Genomic DNA, 26,600 nt, shown 5'->3' with positions numbered 1-26,600 from the left:
CATTTCTGTTCTCCCCAGCACAGTTCAACAATGATTAATTTGCACTGCAGCACTAGAAATCACGAACAATTATAAGCTGTGGTCTTCCAAAGCGCTGCATATCTTCAACACTGTTTTTATTTAAATGCAGATAAAGAAGCAGGCCTATAAGAAACCGTATTATGAAAGTCAGATTTCCTTCAGCAAGAGAACACACATTTAAGTCTAAATGTTAGAAAATGTCATTCACTGCATCTGTCAGGATAACTAGAATGCAATATTAACAGCAATTCACATAACAGAGTGCATTTAATATGATCATTAATATTTCAGACTGATTTTGAAACAGAAGAAAAAAGGAGAAACCAAGATGCATATGTAACGAAATTTATATTTCATGAACTTTAATTGCTCTAACTAGGGCACAGGGATTAAAGGCCTATGCCTAAGGCATCTGGTCTTGAGGACAAAATATTACACAAGCATTTCAATTTTTTGTTTCAGAAATTAAGTTTTTTAACCCTCCTGATTCTGAAGAAAAGCTGAAACATGAAATATGAACAAATCCCATTTACATGGGATGCATTCCTAAAATTACTTATCTACCTAGAAAAAGAATTTTGAAAATGAGGAACTGCTCTATTCAGCTTAGTTTTTAATACCATTTTCTGAGATTGATAGAACTTTACTTTATGAAACTGCTGTAACAAAAAGAATTGAATGAAACTGGATCAAAATTTTCACTGCTATGGTGAGCCCTGTGGCTGGCGTGTAACACCTGCAAACACATACGCTTCCAGAGGTATTTGCACAATCAAGGGCAGATTTGGCCCTCTGTTTTTGTATATAAATGCACTGCAAGCCTAACTTACTGATCTCGGTAATTACGTATTGCTAGTTGAGCTTCTTCCATTTTCACTATTTCAGTGATGACCATCCTAAGAGCTATGCAGGCAGCTATGCTTTGCGTTATACGTCTCTAAAGTTGACTTCAAAGAGTAGCAAGTAGCATCCCCCATTTCAAATCCCCTCGTTTAACTCAGTTCATTTATTGTACATTCGGCTCAGCCGTGAACATCAGCAAGAGCGCAGCTGTGGCACTACTGTGGGTTAGCTCAGGTCAATGAAAATCAATATCATTTACAACTTTTTACATTTTCCTAGACTGAAAAGCCTGACATATACTGAAGGAGGCTGTATTTCTTCATATGCTTTTCTACTGACAAGTAGATATTTGGCCCATTAGCTCAACCGTTTTTAATTAGTACAAGTAAATCAATTAAGTATATTAGGAAGTGTATCTGTTTAAATCAGAACCCATATTTACTCTTTCTAGTAATTTCCAGATTACAGAAAGGAAAAGTGTTAATTTTGCTATCAGAAGATCAATTATTTATCTACAGGCTGGTCTAGGAAACGTTTCAGGTAAGACAGAGGTGGAGAAAAAAAAAAAAAAAGGATTCTGAAGAACCAAACAAGAGGCATCACCTCACTACAGTTTTAAACTGAAGTTTGTTCAGATTGCAGGGGAGGAGAGATTCACCTGCAGTATTTCTTTTTAGGAGAAATTAGTATAAGCCATAGAATAACATTATACAGAAACACAGCAGAAACGACCAATCTGTTTGTTCAGAGGAGAGGGGAAAAAAAGATTTCAGGCAAAAATTATTTTCTGACATCAAGAGTTCTGGAAAATACACCTCCAAAAACATTTTGAAATGTATTTAACCTCTGGGTTCTCTTAGGACATAAACTGCATTATGCTATGATCATGTCAAATTCATGTCAAAAATATTTACAAATAACATATACTTTTCTATTTTCTCCTTCAGTTCAAAGAATCCCAAAGCAATACATCTAAACACTGTAGGCATATTATTGTATAAAAGCTGCTAAAGTAACATTCATCCTCGAATAAGTACAGTATGAGGCCCACCAGTATAAATTTTCCTCTCATTGACCATAAATCTCATCTAACTCTATTCCATGGCTTCTCCACAGATTCCTCCTTACGTCTCATTGTGTGGCTTCAGTTTTTGAAGCACCTCAGATGCCTACCTCCAATGTTCTAACCAATGTTCTCCACTGGCTGCTAAGCTGTTATCACTAGCTACAGCTCTCTTTCACATTGTCTTCGTAAGCATTGTCTTCATCCCAAACGATTAGGAAGTGTTTGAAAACAGTCATCTCTAATGATCCTCTACAGGCATTCAGATCTAATTCTTCAAAATAACCTGAATCTTCTGCAATGGTAGTGACCCAGCAATATCTTGTTTGGCCTCTGGGTCTTGGGCAAGTCCTGTACTGTGCAATGGCTTATATTCTAGAAATAGAGCCTTTGTATTAACATATCTACTCTACCTTTAAAAAACTGCAGTATTCTGCTTTACTAAGAACTCTGGGACCATAAAAATAATTCCATTCCTGTTTTTCTGCAATGACATCCGAATAGAGCAGTCTGCTTCCTTTCTTTTGCTCCTTATTCCTTCTGCTATATTTTTAATATTTATATATTTAATACATCTCACACCATTATTGGGAATAACGGCTGTCAGAGATTCTGTTCCAACAGGGGAAGTTAGATCTTAGAATTTTTTACTCTGCTTTTTGTAAATCTCACTTTCACTAATTCACACCAGCTAAAATTTACATGCAAATGTAGATTTACTGCTGAGAAACTTTTTGCCTGTTGCACAGCTTTTCCTGCAAAAATGTTTGATCTTATGACTTGCCAGAAGCAATTAAAAATATACCTACCCAGAATAGTGAGATCTAATGAAAGGAATGACTACGTACATCAGAAACAGCTGATCTAGTTCATCTACAAGTTTGCATTTACAGCAAAAAGTAGGATATTCACCTATTTTTAACATTTCCCTTTCTCTCATTCTTCTTTAGGATGGGTCTACATTACAATTTTCATTATTAAAAAAACCTAAAAACTCAGGATTATTCAATGATTGAGAAAATGTAACATGATGCAGCAACTGGGTTTCATCAAACATATTACTACATAAGTGTGTTGACACTGCATAAGCTTAAGAGTGTATTCAACCAATACACATCATATTAGCAAAGGCTACCCGATATCCTTTCAACTTTTTGCTTTGAGCTATGACCTACCGAAGAGAATACAAATCTTTCAGTGACTTCAAAAGGCTACAGAAAAAGATTTTTTTTTACTAAAGGCAAATCATGACGCTGACAATACTGGCTGTTACAAATCTTCTTCTGGAAGTGCGCATGCTAGCATTACTATTCTGGACAAACCGTAATTTGATTAACTACTTTTGTTGGGTTTCTTTATATATACCTACATTTATTTTCAATAAACACTTCTGTAGTGCTTTTTTATTGCACATATTGTGTAGGTAGATTTCCTCAAGAAACAACGCATTTTGTCATCTCTAGACTCTGCAAGTGGGCTCAACTGATTCATCCTACAACTTGCACAAAGTCCCACAGACCTTCCTCTATGGGACCATGCAAATACACGCTCCCTGTGCTGAGCTCCGAGATATTAATGGGTAAAATGCACAACCTAAGGCTAGGTATTAGTATTACTTAGCAGAAAGCTTCACATAAACCTAGAGGGTAAAGGTTTTCCAAATTGTTTTGTGGAAGAACATGCCTTTTATAAAACTTGGAGGTGAGAAAACTCTGATGTCTTCTCAAAATCTGACCAGTGATACGCTGCACTAAGAAAGGAAAAAGATGTTGTAGTAACATCTCTAACCATCGTCCCCCACCCCCCTTAAAATAAGGTTGTTGCATTGTGTGACATGAATTTGACAAATATGGCTAATTTCTGCATGTCTGCGGTCAGACACTTACATCCACAATGGCAGACCGGTAACCCTAGCAGTTACGAAACTGCCTCATGGACCATATTCAGCTCTCAGGATTGTTCTGCCAGTTAAGATGTGAATAAGTGTACCTTTAACATTTTCAATGATACCTACTTTTAAAAGTTAAACCATTCAAGACTTTAGATTTTCTGCTACAATTGTGTCTCAAATAAAGCGACAGAGACATAAATCCTATCAAAGTTATCAGCTTCAGACTTCTCGCCTTTCTATCAGTGACACCTGTTTCTAAGATGAAACTTGATGAGCAATCATTTCTATCAGTAAGATCTGAGGGGAAAAAAAGGGCAAAATATTTACTTTCTTTATATATAAAAATTAAAATAACTCAGATACCTGAACAAATCCTAACTGTAGAAAGAGACATTTCATAGAATAATTCAATGAAACTTATTTTCCAATCAAAAGTAACAATCTTCATACAACATTAAAATAAACAGTGACCCTGCTTGAGCAGGGGAGTTGGACCAGATGACCTCCAGAGGTCCCTTCCAACCTCAACCATTCCGTGGTTCTGTGATTCAAACTATTACAAATAAATTCTGAATTATTCCAGTATTTTCTATACTGTGGTAGAACCTAATAATAGTTTTGACCATGATCAGGGCTAGCCAACCTACATATCTAAGATGAGAATTTATCAAGAGTTTATAGTTGAAGCAGACAAAATAAAGAAGAGATGGATGAAAAGAGATTATATTAATTTTACAGACAGAAAACTTAAGCTCAGAAAGCCTGTTTCCCATTTACACTAGCAGCATTCTTCACTACGCTGGCAGTATAAGGGGCCTTAATGCAGCTTTAAATTTAATTTATGTAGTGTACAGTGGGCTTAGTATAATTGAGAATACGGCTGGAATGAATCTAAGTGCTCGAGACTACAAATTACATCTCTGAAAAAGACTAAAATTTAACTCTTCTCATATACAGTCCAACATTTAAACACAAAGATTTCTGTCTTCTAGAAAGAGGTTATTTCATTAATAGTGCAAAAAGCTCCAAAAACCTTACTTGTAGTTTAAGAAACAAGGACTACAGAAAAAAAAAAAAAAAAAATCAGTAAAATATCTTTTACTACTCTTCTTGTTACAACTATGGAAAATTAACCTTCTAGCTTTGTTGTTAGGATGTTGCTGTTCTTTTATATACATATATATTTATACACACACAAATCTTTTTCTCTTGAAAGGCAAAAAGCAGCATTGCATTTCTCCTCACTCCAAAAAATTTTTCTTTGTGTATTTGTACCTCTGTAAGTCTCAGTCTTTTCAGGATTATCAGTAGCAGTATACATGGATGGAGTTCGAAAAACTGTAACTCTGAGAATAATAATACCAAGCATCAAATACTTCTCTGATACTCAGAAGTCAAGAAATTTATTCTCAGATATGAAACTTAAGCCATCCCAGCTGAAGAGTCTCAATCTTTCTCAGACAGTAGGTAAACACCATGCAACTTAAAAGCAAGAATCACTAATATACAAGTAGACAATATGACCAACGTAGTATTTAGCCTTGCATAATCGATGGAGAAAATGACATTCATTAAGAATGGTATCATATGAGAAGTTGAGGACCTTCAGTGCCTGCTACAGAAGTCAGAGAGATCTGAATGAGTTTAGCAACCGAAAGGACCACACACTGAACAGCTCTAGCTTGCTTTCATTGTGCCAAAAAATCCCTGCTCTTCTTCTGTTCTCGTATGGAAACTCCACATCCTGTTGAAGTGTTCAGAGAAACAGTTTAAAAGTACAGTTTCAAGTACCATTTAGAGAAAGTATTACTATTCTAACTGCATCAACAAAAATTACTTTCATCAGCAAAGCAATTTAATTTGAAAGTACCTTATTATTATCATACTAATCTAGCGATTAATAATTTAGTATATCAACTACAGTTAAAATGGAAGTTTTCTCCATTCTTAAGCCTCATATATTTTATTTTTTCACATTCTCTCATCACATTTGAACTAGATAATATATTTACTGCATCAGGTAAATACTTTATCAAAGACTGCATTCTCTACAAGTAGTCAGATAAATAAGAACAAAAAATAAAAGCAATTATAATAAATATAAATTATATTTATCATGATAATGTCTAAAGGACAACCACAAATGTAGTCTCCTCTGTCTAGGCACTGTACAAAACAATAATTATAACTACTCTTTCAGAAAACCCTTTTTCATTATTATTTTGTACGGCTACACATATTCTTTTCTCTTTGCAGGAAAAATAAATGTTTGCATGAGAAAAGAGAACGTATCAATTCACTCCGAGGGCAGAGAAAACCGGAGCAACAGTGTCTAAAAAAAATATTCCAAGGACAAAGAACGGAGAGTGTTAGACGTATCATGAGCTTCCTGCTCAAAAATGGCCCTAATTTGGTTCTACAGCAGTGAAAAACTTTTGATATTAAACTTTGCTATTCATTTTTTTACAATGAACAGGTAGGGGAAACACGCTGAAGAGCCTTTCCTCCAGTAGGCAGACAGTGTGTAACTTTTTTCCCCAGATCTAGTCAATGCCATGTGTTTCTAATTCCTTACTGACACGTTAATGAATACAACCTTTCCAAAGTTCAGTCCAGATAAGCTGGAGATGATGAGGGCCAGTTTGGCAGCTGAACAACAGAGAGAAATAAGATCAATCTTTTAAAAGATTTACACACTTTCATTAATTATCTTCCTAATTTATGTGCATCTGAAGTGAACAGTAATTCCTGTGAGGCTCTATTTGCATGGTCTTGTAACCTCTCAGTATGATGGCAATGACACGTTTCACACACTACAATTGTTAAAAAGCTGCAAAATTCTTTTGTGGTGGAGTTCACAGAAAGGAAGTACATTTAATCAGTACCTTACATTATTTTCTTTCCTTAATTTCTAAGTAGAATTCAATATTAACATTCATCTTCAAAACTCCACAGTTTTAGTCCCAGATTTCTGAACAAGACTCTGCCTACCCTAGTCAGAAAGAGTACTCCTGGAGTCAGCAGATCCACTTCTCCAACCAGCTGAAAATCTCACTATTTGGAAATCTCTTGACTTGTACCAGGTTTTCAGTTCTAGTGGTTTGCTAGCTGCACTAAACAATTACGCAAATTTTCTTCTCAGACATGATGCATGGCTATGTATTCTGAATAGTAAAAAAACATTAATATTAAACATTTATGTGACACACAATTGTTAAGATACAGTTACAGCAAACCCTACTCTCCCTCAACTCTTCTTTATAAGTTTGCAATTTTGTCCTACGGTATACAAACTTTCTCCACAAGATTAAAAGATCTCCTTTTTTATCTTTGTTGACCTTACTGAAGAAATTTTACAGTATTTAGAGCTGAACTATGTATTTTATCTGGAAAAAAAAGTTTTCAACAGAGCAATGATTAATTACAATAATACACCAATATCTTTTTTATTTTTAGAGCTGCACTGCAAGTTGAAGAGATTAAAAACATAAAATGCAGCACAACGTTTACAATTATTATTTTAAATATAACAGATCTGAATGGCTACAGTATACAGTAAAGTACCCACATTTTGGTTCACTAACACATTATTAATTTAAACAACAGTGAGGGATATGAATCAGCATCCATACATATTAATGTATTTTTCACCTTCAACAAAGAGAATATTTTACATTACTTGCTATGACTGCATACAAGTACATTAACTATATCATGACATTTGTGAAAAGCTGTTCAACTAGCAAATCTTTTACACAAGCTAAAATAAAAAACAAACTTTCCTGGGTAATGTAGACCCAAACGCCTTTATTTGTCTTAAAAAAAAAAAAAAGAGCATTTCATAGCATGCTTTTTTAGTAATTTCTCATTAGTACCTATCTAAAATGTATTCTCTATACAGTCATATATATAAATGTACAACTAACAACTGATTCACATATGCTGTTGGCTGAATATGTTGTTGCCAGGCAACCGCTATAAAGCATTTTGCACTGCTTGCAAAAATCTGAATGAATGATTTGAGGAGAGATTATTTCTAAAAAACTAGGAAAAAAACCTCACTACTGGAATGACATGAATAATTCCTTGTGTATTTCAAGGATTCATAGAGAATGTTTCTTCCATAATTACCAGTTTGAGAAAGGACAACTCCTTTGAGTAGGATTTCAAGGGTATTTTACAACAAGGAAATCCATGTTCTATGCATGTAGCTAACGTTCCCGCCTGGACTCTGAACCAAAGCCATCGAAGTTAATGGGTTCCTTTAAATTGACTACAGGGTCTTTTCATCAGGTCTTTAATGTCCATCGTAGGAGAAAAATGACAGACTCCTAAATGAAAAACCAAAAGGCCATCACCTCACAGGAGATACAAATAAACTCTCAATAAAATTTTACCATCTCACGATATGCAAGTGAAAGATGTCGAGTCTACAAACACTTCTTTGTGTAATCGTCATACAGCTAAGGTATAATCTCACTGAGGTTAATGATATTACACACAAGAGTAAAAATAGAAGCATCTATAATCCATTGATAACATGGATGTGATATGCTATCTGCAAAAGAGAAACTATTTTTCCCTTTAAATAAGTGCCATCCACTACAAAATTTATAGACCTTTGGCTATCAGACCTCTTGAGAATTAAGAGGTGATAAAGCACATCAAGAAAAGCAACTGGGAAACACAGCAACTCAGAAATGCCTAATAAAGCCTGAGTCACAAGTTTCTTTAAACACAAACATTAGCATAAAAAATTGTTGGACTTTTTGTCCTTGTTTACAATGGCTGCAATATATTTCTTTCCATCTCCTGCACAATACGCTTAATCAATAAGAACTGGTCAAAAGCTCAAAATCATTGTTCTTTCTATAATGACCAAATTGGAAATCCATATATTTTCCATCTAATTCTGCAAATTCATTCATATAACTGTAGCAAGAAAAAGTAATGAAAGCAGTAATTATTGGTATTTTAAATGATACTTTCAGTATTAAGCAGTAAATGTGACTAGATTCTTTAATGGATTACAGTGAAATCCTTTTAATTCCATTTCTCAGGTTGTCTAGAACTAGTGTGAAAAAGGAACTCCTTTACATGGAAGGAATCTGGAATCTAAATCCTGTCAGTCTGGAGCTTTATTAAAATTAAAATAAATTTATTATAGATAGGAATTAAGTTTTTAAAGTTTCATTTGAATAATTTTCATGCTCTGGTATGTAATTCATAGTTGAGGTAATCCATCAGGATGCAGTTATAAGTGGCAATCTTGGTGCTTTCAAACAGGCTGAGCAGATTTCCCACAGATAATAACATCAAATAATCTATGGAAAGTATATCCATTCCAGGCTGCACTATTTGCTTAGGCTTTTTCATTTGTTTGTTTGTTTCTTAGAATATGCTACAGCAACTGAAAGAAACAGAAGACCTTTACTCTGCCCTCTGTATTCATCATGACCCACTTGCAAAGCCGCTGCCGTCAATCAGTGCAATCTCAAACTCAGGACATTTTTCAGATCCCTGTGGTTTCTTCACCCTAAATATATACACAATATCAATTAAATGTTAGGATTTTGTAAGACACATACTGCACTATTTCAAGAGGAACCAAACTGCAATCAGAGGTTCGTATTCATAGCATTGTTAGGGCTGATTGATTGAAGACAGGGTTAACAGCAGAAGGAGAAACACTATGTTCATTTCCAGAAAAGGTACCTATAATGATCTAAAAGTATGGTTAAAAGTAGGGGGTTTTTTATGGTACAAATTTTCCTTTGGTGACTAAGAGCAACGTGTTATTTATTACTCAATCAAGACTGACTGGCAGCTAGAATTTTCTCTTCGGATAGCAGTATTAGAGTATAAGCTGAACCACTCAGGAAATAATTCTACTCAGTATGTGGAAACACATTTAAAAAAAAAATAAATCAGTGTTTATTCACCAGCTGAGTAAAAATTTCTGTTAGATAGGATTCTTTTGTTCTATGGCCAAGGCGTGCCAAAAAAAAAAAGAAAAAAAAAAGAAAATATGAAAACAAACAAACAAACAGATTATGACTTCGAAGGTTGATATTGGTCAAAACAAGACTATCAAAGTGACACAATGCTCATTTTTAACTAGACTTCCTAATGTAACATCAAATTGTTTTTCTTCTAAGAAACAGCACTTCAACAAGGCATGAAATCCTCACAGCTTAGTTTATTAGGAGGCAACAAAGGGGTTCAATCTGCTACAAGAAAGTTTCAGCCTATGAGCACAGCCAGCGCCGTATAAAATTGTGTCATATGAATTTTAATGCGACACAAGTATGAAAGATTCCAAAAGAACAAAGGCAGCACAGTCCTGTTCCATGCTACACAAATGACCTATTCTGATCTGAACAGCACACCACATTACAATCAAATTTATTTCAAAGGAGGGTCGCACAGGTCAAATGTAATGGCTGCAAGAATGAGGTATTTCCTTTATGTAGTATTAGAGAAAAGCAAAATATCAAACAGCGAGGAATGCCAGAGCATTGAAAAGAAATGCATATTTAGGTTGCAAGGAAAAAGATTTTAAGAAGATGGCAGTTATTCTCACTGACTACAGTTTCTAAGTTTCAAAGATACTTGCGATACCTCGATGAAGACATCATGTATACATGTGAGATTGTCTACTACATAGGCTTTAATATACATTTAAACTTTCAAGGTACCTTAGAAATATTTTATATACAGCTCATGCTTAACAAAAGTAAGGAGACAGGCTAAGTGTCTAACTGGCTGGATGTCTCTTTGTGGCGAGACATCTCCATGGCAGAAACCGTGATCTTCCCAATGGAGGCAGATGTCAGATTCCAACAACAACAGAGAGGTTGGTAAAGGTCCTCATTTTGGCAAGCTGACTATCCAACCTGACATCGAAAGAAGCCACTTTAACGATATAAAGATATCAGAACAACGCATTTTACTTGAAAATACTAGACTGTCAGAAAATACACAGAAGCGCATTAAGATGTAAATCCAATAGTAAGCGAGCACGTCACGATTATGGTGAAAAAAAGGCAAAAAGTCTTGATGAGCAGGTATGACTAAACAAAAAATAATGGCAAATTCTCACAGTACTTCTTAGCATGTATTCCCATCAAGACTTAGGCCTCATCTCTGACTTCAGATAACCTTTCTGACCAGAATCACCTATTGATGGCAAAATAGCTCTGAGTCTGGACCGCTTGGTTCAGAATGGACGTTTGTCTGTGCCCCGTGACTGGAGACAGTACTCGCGCACACTACAAATCCAATTTGCATGTACGTGGGGAGTAGGCAGACAGGGTAACAAGTACTCAAAGCAAGGTATAGCCATAGTAAGTCTGAGGTAAACACGTGATACCTTGTAAAAAAAATATTCATAGTTTCTATTTTACAAAGTAGAAAATCAATAAAAGGAGGTAATCAAAAGATGACTTACGACTTGGGTTTTTGAAAACTAAATTCTACTGGCAATTTCACACCAAGTCAAAGATTGTTGGTTTGGTTTTGTTTTTTTTTTTAATAAAATGAAATATGCTATCTGATTTTGCTCTACTGTATTATGTCACTCAGTTTTACCTGAAACTTCACAGGTTTCATTATATTGAAGAATCTTCTACTTGGTTTCCAGCCAGGACTCCCTCAGTCACAAAACAAGACAGAATAAAAGTTGCACTGGAAGAATTTTCATAATGAGTTGGATACCAGCCTAAAGGTTAGAATTAGCTTTTATTGCCCAAGTCTAGCACTAAAATTGGTACTAGTCACCTCGGCTCTCCAAGTTCTAATCAATCTACTTTTCAGGAGACATTGAAATATTCAAAGAACATAGACTATTATGACCAAAAAAAACAAAAAAAAAAAACCCCAATAACTTCCAGTGTATAAGAATGAAACATAACCAGCAAGAGATACAATTCTATTTACATATTTCAAAATGACCTTAGCCTTATTTTCCAGAACCCATAGCTCTCTTCCCTTCTTTCAGTATTTTCTGGAGGTTAAAAATATTCATTCGTTAACAGACATTTATATCCCTGAAAACTGATGTATTCACCTACATTATGACAGCTCTAGTGTAATTCATTAAGGTTTAGACTTGGAGATGGACATAAGGGAAAAAAATACAAACCTTTAATGTTTCACTTGGTGAAGAAAAATTGCATTAATTTAGAAATTCAGTCACCAGAATCCAATTAGCCATGGATATATACACACATATTCATACCTTTCAACCATCACATCTCTTTTGAATTTTGATGCTATTTTCTATAAAATATAATCCATTTTACATTGTACTTAATAAATTTATTCAGATGTGCATCCCCATATGTCATATTTAAGCTTATACTACCACCTGCCTGAGGCTGTGTAGTCTGAGTTGCCACCCCCACACACCTCTTCAGTAGAAAATCCTCTATAGACACTGTATGAACTGTTTCACTTCTGCTTAGTGTAGAAGTATGATAATCATTCTGACCATGAATAATATCCACTCAAAAAAAATGCAGTTATATGTCCCCCCAAAAAAATCAGATTAATGTCTTCAAAATAAGATATTCAAGCTACTTAATATATGCTGCAATGAAATATCGCTGTCTTCATAATTTTGTTTTCACAAGGCAGCAAGTATCATCCAAGATTACTGTAATATGAACTCTACATTTGTTGCATATACACTATACACACAGGTATATAAAAGTATTTGCATATAGAGATATGCATAGACATAATCTCACACTTAAAGGACTCTGAGATACCTTCAAATACAGATTTGCGAATCAAATAGATTAACTCTGTGTCCAGCTACCAACATAAGGGTGATGTGATACCATCATCTCACTGCTTTGTGTTGGGCCCATCCAATAACACTGCTGAGCTGGGAAAAAAACTGATGAGCAAATGTTAAGCAGAGGACTGCAGAAACAAACTAAGGCTTAGAAATTGCTTCTTCAGATTGACTAATGCTTAACTGACGGATGGAGTGACTCTCGGGTTGTAAAATCATTAGTAAGAGCATCCATTCTCTTTGGATTTACACCATCTCTCAAACATTTGGAGTTGGCGCTATTAAAGGATTTGGACCAAACTCTCGGTGCTCTTTTGGAATTAACATCCCTGCCAAGGCAGCAAAGTGCTCCAAAGGTCAATTTATGATTAGTCTCCCACCATCCTGCACACTGTGTCTGCAAGCAAAGCACAGCATCTGGGGGGAAGGGAGAAGGGAGGAGGAGGAGGAGATAAATATTAGCACTGTGATAAGCTCGCAGAGCACGACTTGGAGGAGGGCAGCTTCCACACGGCCCTGTTCTGCTAGGTTTTGGGGGAAGTAGGAGGGTGGCTGCCCACCTTCCTGGAGGGGAGAGCAGGTAGGGACTCTCCACTTTTCTGCACACCTGGAGAAAAAAAACAAGGTGATCCCAGCAAGAACCCAAGCCCTCCTCCCAGCCAGGTTTAGTCTCCAGCCCACAGGGACCCTGGGCTTTTGGGATTATTGGCAACATCAGTAGCTGTGCAAGCCAGCAGAGGCCTTGGGGCTTCCAGCTCCCCTGAGCCTTCTCGTTCTCACACACACAAAGGGCAGGAGAAAGCCCAAACTAATGAGTCCCGGGAGCGTCTGAAGTTTAGGAAATCCTGGCCCCTGCACACACTCTGCTCCAACTTCACTGTCTTTTCAAGGCTTGCTGTACCCCAGCAGGGAAAGTGCCCATGCCCAATCTGACAACACGGTGTTATCCTCGGCCTCACAGAGCATCCCTGGCCACCCTCAGCTAAGGGGCCGCCTCTAGTTCTGAACACAGCCTGCATCTGCCTTTCGGTCCATGCGGCTGTCACCCCCTTCCCTCCCTGCCTGCCCCCCGCCCGCTGCAGGCTCCCCTTCCACAGCCCCCCGTGCCCTCCGGCACCAGCTCCCCCGCTTTTCTGTCACTAGCGGGCTGCTCTGGTACTCCAATTTTCAGACCTTGCCCTGATTGAATACATCCCTTTCCCAAAACGGGAGGAGGGAGGGAGAGAAGGAGGGAGGGAGAATCTGCGCACAAAGTTTTCACAGACCCTGCCCGTGCCTTCCCCTCCCCAACCAAGCCCCTGCCGGAGGCAGCAAGGCGAGGGGCAGGCGGGGGGAGGGACGCCCAAGGGGGTGTCTGCCCCGGCCTGGGCCGTGGGACTCGGGGAGGACGGAGGGACGGGGCGAAGCTTTCCGCCGACAGTGACCCTGGAAGGCGCTCGCTGCGAAAGAAGGGAGGAGCGGCGCTTCCCGGAGAGGGGAGAAGCCGGCTCTCTCCGAGGTGCAATGGCAGCGCATCCCCACCGACCCCTATGGAGAAGGGAGCAAAGTCCGAGCAGCGGCAGCAGCAGGTCGCCGCGCCCCGCGCTGGCGGCCCCGGCCCGGGGCACCGCCGCCCCCCAGGCCGGCGACGCGGCCGCCAGCGCCTCGCCCCCACCCCGGGCAGGGCCGGCGAAGGGAGAGCTCACTCACCCCCAGCTTCCTGCTGCGGATTTTCACGTAGCCCTGCTTGACTATATCGTTAAAGTTGGAGGCCATGGCCAGCGCTGCCTGCTTCCTCCCCTCCGCACCCGGAGTCCTCCTCCTCCTCCGCCGCCGCCGCCGCCGCCGCCGCCTCCTCCTCCTCCTCCTCCTCCTCCTCCCCCGGGCCCTCCCGGGTGCCGCCGGCCGCCGGCTCCCAAGGCGCCTCTGGCATCCAGGCAGCGGCAGCCGCTGCGCTCCGCTCCGCTCCGCGCTCCTCCCGCGGACGCCGCGCTCCGCACCGCTCCGCGCCGCCCCGGGGGGCGGGGGGCGGCTGCCCGCTCCGCTCTTCCGCCGGCCCCTCGCTTCCCCCGCGCCGCCGCCCTGACCGCCAGCCCCGCTCCGCTCCGCTCCGCACCGCTCCGCTCCGCCCGACGGCGGCTCCGCGGCTGCCCGCGCCTACGGCCGGGGAGGCGGGCGGGGCGGCGGGCGGAGCGGAGCGGGGACACCGCCCCCGCCGCCGCGGCCGCGGAGCCCGCCTCCAGCGCCGGCCCTGCCCGCCGCCGGGGGTCGGGGCCGCCCGGGCTGGTGGCCCCGGGGAGGCGGTGCGGGTCTCCTGAGCCCGGTGGGGGCTGAGCCCCCCCCGGCGCCCCCGGGCGTGACGCAGAGCCGAGACCAGATGCTCTCCTCGGCCTTGGCGGTTTCACCCACTCTTCTCCAGGCTGTCGGATCGCTGTGGCCGTGGCCGCGGCATCCCCCGCTCGGGTGGCAGATCCCTTCGGAAACGCGGCCCAGGGGGGCATCTTCCTGCCTCTGTATTCAGGGAGCCGCGTAGACGCCCAACACCAAACATTGAAATACTGTGTCAGTACAACTAACTCAATGAAACAAACTACAAAAGTAAAAAAAAAAAAAAAAAAAAAAGGCACAAGTCCATCCGAACTTGAAAAATGAGTCAAACATAGGCATTCTGTGCCCTCCGCAGTGACGACCATGTCTTTAATTAATTATACTTTTCCTTGAGGTGGATCTAGCAAAAAGAATGACTTCTGAAAAAAACATAATGTTTAGAAGAGATCACGAAGGAAAAAAATGGAATTGCTTGTGTTTGCTTTAGCTGTATGCAAAACAGGGATGGATAAGAATGAACCTAAAGTGCTTGAGAAAGAAAAACTACAAATGCATGGGACTGACAAGAGAGTGCATTACTATTGTGCTATAAAAATGTACTTCATAAATGCTTTCAGTGAAAAAAGTTCGATTTTTATGATAAGCTTAATAAAAGCTTCATAAGCTCTTTTCCTAGATAGCTACTTTCTGCTGCACCATTGCCCTGAAGTTTTATGTATCAGGAATTTGCAGCATACAGCATGCTACAGACTGGGGCAATGAAACATATTTCTGTAGTTGAAAGTTTGTCAGATTTATTTCAGATTTTCAAAATCGATAGACAATATTCTTAGCAAATGGATTATGAAGTTTGTTATAACTTAGTTGTTTTTGCATATCCAACCTTCTGCAAATTAGACTTTCTCCAGAGAACTCTTCTGAACTTACATCTAGAGATTTATCTTGCTGCAAATAAGAAAGATACAATCTAGAAAATTGATTACAGTGCTTAAGTCATGGAATTATAAGGAAAAGCTTTGTAACTTCACTCTATATAACTATATAGGGGAAATGAGAGATAAAATACAAATATCGATGTGTCTGATTTCCAAAGCTTTTTTAACTGTGCTGAAAGTATTTTTACTAGCCCACCATAAACCAGGTATAGAATCCCATTTAAAAAAAAAAACCAACAACAAACAACCCAGAATCTTAATATTATGATCTAAATACTCTTGCATCTTCATTGACTGCTGTTGGCTTTGCATCCAAGTCTAACAAGTGTGAAAATTATGATACTAGGCCAAGAAAAATCTCTTTCCCCAGAATAACCCTTACTATTTTATTTGTTCTGAATTTTTTGCCATAGTCAATTAGCAGATGGTGAAGCAGATTAAAGTTTACCTGTCCTTTTATTTTCTAGCAACTTCATTCCCCATTATATGAATTTTGGAACATCTGCTAGGGGTAAGATTCTGCATTATTTTTATCCAAGCAAAAACTTCTGTATAATTATGCGATTGTTTATAAAAGATATGATCATAAAAAGGAATAGAGAAAAATACTTAGCCTATATACAATTGTGGCTTCCTGGGTATTTCTAGTGAAATGTCAAAAGGATATAAGTTTGAACTTCTACTTTGGGCAGAATATGACTTCTTCCTTAATTTCTATTTTAATGATATGTCAAATCAGAATATTCTGAGATTTTAGAGAGAAATGGGATATGGGATATGCCTACAAGAGAATTATTTCAAGACACCTTACAACATATTAACCATAAGCTTTGTTCAAAATGAGACTAGCGATTGTTTAAAGTACAGAAACCTCTTGAAGGATCAAAAAGGAGAGGAACATTTCCTTTCAATTGCCAACCAGAAAAGTACATAATCCTATTCAATTAACTGACAAAAAGACATTTCCCTTACAGATTAACCATGGAAGATTTTTAAGTTTGTAGACCTGGTTTCACATGCAGTCCCTGCCCCCTTTCTCACCACCTCTCAGCTACACAAAAATGGACTTGTAGGATCTGAGAAAAATTGTATGTGTCCTTAAATTGAGATAGAAATAATGGTATGATTTTTTTTTAGAGATTATGCTGTATATCATACAAAAGGGGCAGCAGTTTCAGAGCATACAGCATTCCTGGCCATTTTTTAGTTTTTCAGTCTCTGCTGTAAGAGGTAACGATACAGCAGAACTTGTGTCACCTCCCTAACATGCATGTCTCATTGTCAGAACTCTACTCTGGAAAATTTCCTGGCAGTGAAACTGAAGAAGGTGATATATTTCCAAAGCTAATCAGCCATTTATTCTTGAGTATATTATTTTATCATATAACATGCACAGAAAATGGTTTTGATGGTATAGATAATCATATCTCTATTGGTAATTTTCAACAGATTTTCTCCAATTATTTATTATTGTTCTTGTATTTTTCTTTAAAATCCATGTATGAATTGCATTATTATTTATTTTATTACAATAAAAATGCAATAAGAGATAAGCAAATTATGTGTAAAATACAAAGCATTTTCATTCTACAGAGTGTAAACTAGCCAGCCTGAGCTTATAAGATGATCAGTCTGGTATTTATTTTCAGCTGCTTTGGATAGCACCAGTCAGAATAATCAAATATTCATTTGCATGTGGGTCCCATGGGCAGCTTGTGGCATACATGCATAGCAAGGCCACTTTGAATCACAGGAAGACAGCCGAACTCTCTTGTTACTTCCCCGCAAAAATAGTACTCTGTTCATAACACATTCGTACATTGTATTTGCTGTGAAAGTCACAACTTATGAAGGAAGATTCCCCAAAGCAGTCACCCTGCTTTGGGGAATCCCAATGCATCCAAAATGCTTTACCCTGTTTTTCTTCAGAAATCTCAGGAAGGCAATTGTTCTCAGAAACTCAACAGGTACAAACTCAATGGAGCCAAAAGGAGAAGGCAGGAAAGACATAGTACAATTCCTTCTGAAGAACACATTGACATGAACTAATGCCTTATATATTTTGTAAAAGATTATTTCTGATATGCCTGTTGGTATGAAATCATCATTTGGAAAGGGAAATGATTCAGCAGGTAATCAAGTCAAGTCACAAATTATTTCAAGCAGAGAAGTTAATTTCTAATCTACCCAACATAAGTTCAATCAAATCTAATACTATTTTGGACAGACAATATGTATGCCATTTACCTCTGTCAGAAAGTAATTCATTTAAATGAAATTATCTTCACTTGTGCAAAATGAACAAATTTGGGCAGTATATATTTTAAATCTGATTTTATATATCCCCCATGAATTCATGAATGATTCTGCAGTAACAGTTAACACCGGTGTTTGAAGTTTCCAGCCAGGATGGACTTTCACCACACGTGCCAAAAAGGAGCACAGAGAGCTCCCTCTCTCAGTTTATAGCAAAGAAGGCTGTGTTTCTCCCTCTCGAATACTGTGTTCAGTTTTGGGCCCCTCACTACAAGAGAGACATTGAGGTGATGGAGCATGTCCAGAGAAGGGCAACAAAGCTGGTGAAGGGTCTAGAGCAGAAGTCTTATGAGGAGCGGCTGAGGGAACTGGGGTTGTTTAGCCTGGAGAAAAGGAGGCTGAGGGGAGACCTTATCGCTCTCTACAACTACCTGAAAGGAGGTTGTAGAAAGGTGGGGGTCGGTCTCTTCTCCCAGGTAACAAGTGATAGGACGAGAGGAAATGGCCTCAAGTTGTGCCAGGGGAGGTTTAGACTGGATATTAGGAAATTTTACTTCACTGAAAGGGTTGTCAAGCATTGGAACAGGCTGCCCAGGGAAGTGGTTGAGTTGCCATCCCTGGAGGTATTTAAAATATGTTTGGATGAGGTGCTTAGGGACATGGTGTAGTGGTGGTCTTGGTAGTGTTAGGTTTACGGTTGGACTCGATGATGTTAAAGGTCTTTTCCAATCTATACGATTCTGTGATTCTTCCCTGACCAAACACCAGCTGAGTCTAAAAGAGAACCTCTGGTTAAAAGTTTATCAGGGAACAGGCAGTTAGTATTTAATCAAGACATCTGATAAAAAACATGCTCTCACCTAAAGCTGTTTCAAATCTAAAATAAACAGTAACCTTATTATGTTAATAGAAATTTGCATAGGCAATGCCAAGAAAGAAACATTAGCTAATGTATTATTAATACGTTGAAAGCCTACCTTCAGCTAGGCCTCAGACAATTATTTTGCTCCAACCCATAAATCACATACTAACCAGAGTCCTTTGTGAACTAGCATGAAACATAAATCACCTAGATAGACAATATTAAAAAAACTATTGTTTTCCATGGGCATTGTAAAAAGCAAAGCCATTAGTTCCCGCATGAAACTGCATGCATATTTATTACTGGCTTACTGTCCAGACCCATAGTGCATATTCTTTCATCCCCCAAATATAGGGTAGACAGGTAGGCTAACATCTTACCTTGTTGTTTCTGACCTGTGTCAGAAAGGTAAATTAAAAAAAAAGTGACATCTCCTGGTTTATAGGGCAGTATATTACAGCTGATAGTTTAGTCTGTTTCTGGAGGTCAGAAAAAGGAATATTGTTGCCCCTGCTTTTCTGTCAGAGAGCTAGTGAGAGTCAAATCTCTGCTCCGCTGAGGCTCTGCCTTTTGACACAAATCACAATTCCTGCTTTTTGTTATTTGCCCCAAAACAAGAAATATCAGGGGCATGGTTGGGGCCCCAGTAACCGCATTGGCAAACTTTGTCCTGACAGATGTGCTCTCTTAGAGGTAACTACACCAGCCTGAGGCATTACTTTCTCCGGATGTCTGTCCCAGTCTGGTTTTTAATGCCCTGTAGAAGGGATATTAGAAGTATATGTGTAGTGACTTTATCATAAAGGGCTTAGGCTGGTATATTTGACTATGGGGTGCGATATCCAAGAGTAAGATACTTTGGTTCTGCTTATGGGGGAAATAATGTTTTGAATTAAGGCAGCTAAGTCTTAGAGAACCCATTAAGCCTAATTCTCTTGCAAAAAATATAGGTATAAAACCAATAATTTTCCAACTGGCTTCTGCCAATTTCTAAACAGGAAACATGGTGAATACCAGATAAGTGTTCTATTTAAAGTAATATATTTGACATTTTACATACGATACTCCAACAATCTTCAGAAACAACTGCAGAAAAACTTTTGGAGAATGAAATCACATTTTGTATAGAAAGTATTATTTTCCATTATAATTACCTTTAAAAACTCAAAGGATGAAACTTAGCAAAGTAGATTTAAGATTGGAGACAAACTTGAATTCTCATTCTTCAGAGTTTTCTACCATGGGAAGTGCTGTATTAAAGAAATATTTCATGTACTCACCACCTTTCTTCATATTTGCTATGACTTTCTAGTCTATAAATTGTCAGAGTTATCCTCTGTTAATGAAAAGCACTACAGTGGAAAAAAAGCTACTAAATTCATGCTAAGCATATTCTATTCGTACAATTGCCTCCGCTCCCACAGGGAAATTATGATATTTGATTGACCTATCTGTTTGTCCATCAATTCTATCCTCTCAGGTAACCTTTAAATCTGGTCTTGTGATAGAGTCTCAGAAAAGAGAAATTTCCTTCCAAACAAAACCATGTGGTATTGGGAAAGAGAATGAACATAGGAAAGAGGATATTAATTAATTAATTAATTAAAAATATTAATTTTGTATTTCTTATAGTATAAAGAATAAGGTTTTATGAATATGTCTCCAGAAATATGCACAAGGAAAAAAAAAACTAAAACTAAGAATGTGATAATGAAGATGTAGGATAGAAATGTTAACTGAAGAACCTTAAGAAGATGGTGGAAAGGTACTGACTGTAACACAATGAAGTGTCTCAATGCCGAATTTCACAAGCTAGGAAGAAAAGTCTTCCAAAACACAAGTGAAAGCTAGGACAGTCAAGCTTAGCATGTTTTTGTGTTATAGTTGTCTCATCCTTTCCCCTTCTTACCCCATGGTAAGAGGACACAGCAAGAACCCAAGAAAATAGAAAGAAGAGAGATCTGTCTTAAATGTAAAGGAGTTTCCATTTTGACCTAACAGAAAGAGGAATGGAATCTAGACGAGATGCTGAGGAACAAAATGTGACTATTGTTAAATATAGCCTTCATCACACATTTTGTTGCCTTAATTTTTTTCCATATTTTTTGGTATTGTTGCAACTCTATGCTTTAAAGAAATTGTAATCTTTTAGCCTTAAATTTTGTCTATCGGGAAAGCTGACTCTGAGTGGTCATATGCAAACTAATGTATTTCATTATTACAGCTGTGGTGAGCCTATCCTTAAGACATGGGAACTCCAATGCTTTAATATCCAACCTCCACCCATATTGCTCCAAAATATCCAACCAGAAACATGTACCTCCACTATTATTGTCTAGACTAGCTGGGATTTGCCAGTGTGGAGATCTGAGGGAAAGAAATAACAAGAGTTATGTAGGAAAGCTTTGGATATGCAGGAAGGTACTGGAAAACATGTCAAGTAGGCACCATCCTTGAGCACATGCTCAGGATCTTCATGAAGCTTGAGCGGACAACCCAGTTTCGTGGGAATAAAAAAAATGAAAGGTGAGTAGTAGCCTAGAAATTCTGTGAAAACTGATGTCACGTAAAGGACAAAGACTGTGACTAGTCCTATCAGTAAAGGCAGGCAAGTAAAGTTCATCTGTCACATACGCAGCGTGGCTGTTATCTTCTGGCCAATCCCCATGATCACCTCTGGACTATATACAGCATGAGCTTGTTATATCCAGGCGCTGCAGGAGACAGCGGGTGAGTTGTGATTACTGAGGCTAGGACATCTAATAGAGGAGAAAAATCACAAATCCCTAGCAGTCTAGAATTCATTGGTTTTGCTCACAAAATGGCTTGTTTAAAATCCAGCTGCACTGACAGTGTACCAGCCCCTCACAGTGCAAGCAGCCCCTGCAGCCTGAAAAAGGCATCTGGATGCATAACTTTTCCATGCTCTCACAACCAAAATTTATGCCTTCGCTATTTCAAATAGTGGCCCTTGTGGATATCAGATATTTCAGAATATGGTATTACTAACGCTAGTGGAGGAGGTAACTGTCACAAACCCACTATCTCAGCATCATACCTCACATTGTTTACTTTACCACAAAACGTACTGAAACTTTAGACAACTGGATGTAGCATCTCCTCCAGGAAAGTGTAGAAAACCATGGTTTTATAAACCTTGGTTCATCTGAGAACGTCCTGGGAACGCTGTATCGCAAACTGGTGCATATTCCACTGTTATGTGGGTGTATCTGGACTGATGCTAGGAAACAGATGTCAAATTTGCAGAGATGTTCTGCTGTTGCTGTCAGTACCTGTAACTTTCACAGGACTAGATTGGGACTCACAGAGTCCCAAACAAAATTTTGAGCTTGTGCGGAGGTCTGACTTTCATGACCTTTTGGGTAGGGTCCAAGAGCTGGGGATTATACTGAATTTTTGTAAGCCCTAATGTGCCTGTGCCTTTGAATCAAATGAGAAACTCAGCACCAATCTGTTAAAGTCTGCAGGAATCGTCGTTGCGGTCTGCATTTTCCCTGGGCTGACACTGACTTTTTCTACTGACGCGACCCTAGCAATTTGAGCCCGGGTCCTTCATGTGGGCAGGGGGGGAGCAGCAGGAGGAAAAACCTATTTCAGTCCTCACTGCCATGTGCTTTCCACTGGAAGTGGAGCATTGTGTCGTGTCACTGTTTTTAATGTGTTACCAAGTCATCATTCCTCACCCTCCGTTGCTTGCAATATCAGGTAGAGTAGGTGGTAGGCACCGCTTCAGGGAATGTACAATGTAAAACATAAATATTCCCCTACTTATCTCCAAACACATATGTGTATGATTTTGCAACTTACTTAATCTTATCTGAATACCTTTGCAGAATGGTTCAATATTAACATCACCAACTTCTGTGAATCTTTAGAAGTAATAAAGGTATTATGTAGCTAATTGCCAATCCTTAATCTTTTACGGTTAATACTTAATACTATTTTCTGTAGTTAATGCATTTATTTTTTTTCCTGTATAGAGCAGTTGAAGCTGCAGCTTGAGAAAATAGAAAATGGCTAGACTTTTTTTGAAAAAATGGAATATATGAACATTTTTCTAGGTCAAATAGTTCAAAAAAAGCTTTTCAGATGAGATAATTTGTCTCTGAAAAATTGCTCTCTTATCGCATTTGAAAACATTTGTGACATTTTAGGCTGAATGAGAAAATCTTCTCTAATATTCATTAATTTGCCTCTAAATGTACATGTAAGCATGTGTTCATGCACAAATAAATGTGGGGTCCAAAGTGTAACTTATAATAGAACTGTTATCTGTTTTCATGCCTTAACAGTGCAATAAAGCTCTTGTGTATGTCCATAAAATGGAGTTAAACATTTTATGAATGTTTAAAAATCATCCAGGAATCCATCAGTGTCTGACTTACTTGACTGTTTTTTGTTGTTTTTTTTTAATAGCTTCAATTTAGTTATACAGATCTGGGCACCTAATTCATTCTTTTGTTCCAAAGACAGTAATTTGAAAGCAGTACTTTCCATGAACCTAACAGTTTGGAGCACTAAATGTATTTTCAGACAACAGTAATGATTTGATAGAAATTTCTGAGTTGATCATTTGTGACTGTCAGATATGCTATTACTTGCCTATCATCTTTTATTAGAAGGTGGTGTTAGTATTTGCTCTTTCTGCCTGTATTTTTTTTTTTAAACACAGATGATCCAGGTTTTACATTTTAAATATGAATGACTATTTTAATCAGGAGCAAGCATTATTATTCATTTCAAAGATGAGATAATTACAACTGCTATATGATATCCAGTATGTATTATATTTATTAAAAATTGAGATTTTTCTCTCTCCTCTGAGTCTGCAATCCATGCTCAAAGACCAGCAGATATATTTTAATTACTCCTTTTCTGGAAGGCATATTTAGGTGGGAAACACTTATTAATAAAAAAAATTGGTACTCTTTTAGAATCCCCAGCTTGTTAATTTTAAAAATAATGCATAAGTTTGCTAAAAAAAAAAATACCTCTTTTATCCTCTATGAAGGCCATGTCTGTTTGAAACAACAACCAGCATGGTGATGAAGGCTAGGCATCTGCCAAGATTACAAAGAAGAGGAACTTAAAAGCAAGGTTTTTGAATTACATCCCTCATGATCTCAAGAAATAGACATTAATAGCAGGTATGAGATTGTAGGTGATGTTTTCAGAGCCTGGTGGACAGTAGAGCAACCTTAAATGTGGGTGACATAATAAACTTAATAGTAAGATTACATTACAGTGAAGAGATCCCAATTAACTCTTCATAGTTTTACTGATTCCATTTCTGACTGGAAATCACATTAAGATTATTAAGAAAAGACATAGGTCTACCTAAGCAGAAATCAAGAGGCAAATTTAACATCCTCTTTCATTAGAATCAAAACAGTTGCTTGTTTACCTTCTCTACTTTAACAGACCCCAGGAAAAGTAATGTCATTTGACCCCCAGAAATATCATTTTGGTGAAATCTTTGAAGAAAAACCTTCAAACTCCTTCAATGTGTCCTTTATAACTTATTTCCTTTAATATTAATTTTCTAAGGATGTTATATAGTACATTAGGCTATCAGTTTTACTTGCTACACACAAAAGAAATGTATATTAAATGTAGATCAGCTTTGATTGTAATGTACAGTTTCACTATTATTACAGCTAAGTCTTGCGTTTCATTTCCAATTTAAAACATATCTAACAGACAATAAAAAAATTCTAACTTTGCCAAAATACTATGGGGTTTTTTTCATTTTTAATTTAACCAAGAAAGTCACTACTACTCACTACTAGTAGTCTAGTACTCATTGCAAGCAATAGAATAGTTTCTATAGATCAATATGCCTGTCTGCAACAAAATCCCTTCTAATAAGCAAACATCATAGACATCTGAAACTATGTTTTCCCCTCTCTGCAAAATGAAAGCTTCTAACTGAGGTCTATGATAGAGAATTGCTAAATGCAGGTTGACACACTCTCTTCATCCTAACACCATCCTCATACTGTCCCATGATCCCAGCTAATGAAGAGAAGTGGAAAAAAGTCTCCTTTTCACTCATACCCTGTTTAAAGGAAACTCAGGGAGGTGGTTTCGTTTACTGCCTGCTAGTAGAAGTGCATTTTTAAAAATAAGGGTGGAAAAAAAGTATCTTGGATGAGACCAATAGAAGCAGCCAGAGATGAAGAAGACATGACACCACTAGGAAGCTTCATGACTCCACCAGGGAGCTGGGCCACTGCGGAAGTGAGAACTACACAGTTTGTTCTTCAGCATTCCTCTACTGCTGTGAAAACAAAACCAATGAAATTAAGTTCCAGTAAAGAAAGCACACATAATCACATGACAGAGGGATGGCAGCTGAAAATGATAAAAATATAAAACCTACTTATGTATCATCAAAAAGATGTATGTTTCCATATGAAGTTAAAAAAAAAAAAGGTCACAATTTCAAAATCTTGCTGGAGATACATTCGTTCCTCTTTGAGGAGTGAATGACCATGTTTTAATTGCTGACATTTTCCATTCTAGGCCTTCTAAATCAAGCAATGTCTAGCAAACAATCAACAGCTACTGTGGCATCAGATCAAATGTCTAAAAAAAGGCAACAGAGGATCTCCTCTGAGTACTACTAAAGATCATTTAAGATCATTGACATGTGACACTAGTCAGGTACTCAGAAAACCTAAATGGTGAGCCTCAGAGCAACATAAAAATTGAAGCTTTGTTTGCATGTATTCACAGACTGGTGTCAGAGGAATAAGTCTGTTCGCACTTTTCCATTTTCTATACAAGGCATAAACAATTTAGGATTTGCAAAGGACTGAATAAGCAGGTCCAACATATGAGCCAACATTTTATTAGTTTTTCTCTGGCCTTGTATGAAGTTCAGATAATTTACATATTGTGTAAGCTAGTTTTCTTCTTTTTATTACAATTGCTTTTATGTTTTTTTTAACTTTTTTCCTTCTATTTACCAGTTATATAATGCTTTTACGATCACTCTGCTAATGCATTTTAAACAGCCTATGCATTTAAGTATAGATTTCTATATGTGTATATATTTAGATATATTAATACCTTCCTAACAATCATGTCTTACTAGAGGTCAGCCGTACAGCAGCAGGTGAAAACATCTCTTTGTTCCACAGAGGTTACAAAGCCCTGTAGTGTGCTACCATATCTCCTTCTATGAAAGCTGTGCAGCTGGAGGCCTATTCTGCTCTCACCAGTGTGTGTGCATGCATTTGGTTTTTGAGTGGGTCTAATGTATAACTTACAAAACGTTAATTCCATTTACATGCTGAAAAATGTGCAGTCCCTCATCTACATCCTGTAAGTAGGAAGTTACTGAAGATTTTTGCCTCATAAAATTTCCCTTTAGGTTATGGGAGTTTTTCCCTTGCACGTTTGCATAAGAAATAAACCTATTTTACAAAGATGTTTTCAGAAAAAGGGACCAAACAGGACTTCTTTTAATCTATTGGTAATGGAGGCATTTTTTTCTCAGCTTTTCAATGCTTTTTTATTTGTTTATTTTTAATGGTGAATGGCACATTCTTTCTTGTGCCAAGACCTGAGTTCAGAAAATCCTTTCCTGAATATTA

General features: G+C 38.2%; 1 protein-coding gene across 1 annotated transcript in view; it reads right to left on the bottom strand.

Moving 5' to 3' along the window:
- DOK6 (docking protein 6) overlaps positions 1-14,768 on the bottom strand; it is a 263,651-nt gene extending 248,883 nt beyond the window's left edge. Inside the window, exon 1 of the mRNA XM_072851317.1 lies at positions 14,308-14,768. Coding sequence (XP_072707418.1) covers positions 14,308-14,373 — 66 coding nt within the window. The 5' untranslated portion in view covers positions 14,374-14,768. The remainder of the gene's footprint in view (positions 1-14,307) is intronic.
- Positions 14,769-26,600: the final 11,832 nt, after the last annotated feature.

Source organism: Ciconia boyciana, chromosome 2 (genome assembly GCF_034638445.1).
Source record: "Ciconia boyciana chromosome 2, ASM3463844v1, whole genome shotgun sequence".
Taxonomy (NCBI): Eukaryota; Metazoa; Chordata; class Aves; order Ciconiiformes; family Ciconiidae; genus Ciconia; species Ciconia boyciana.
The sequence above is the reverse complement of the archived record's forward strand: the minus strand, read 5'-3'. Positions and strand labels throughout refer to the sequence as shown.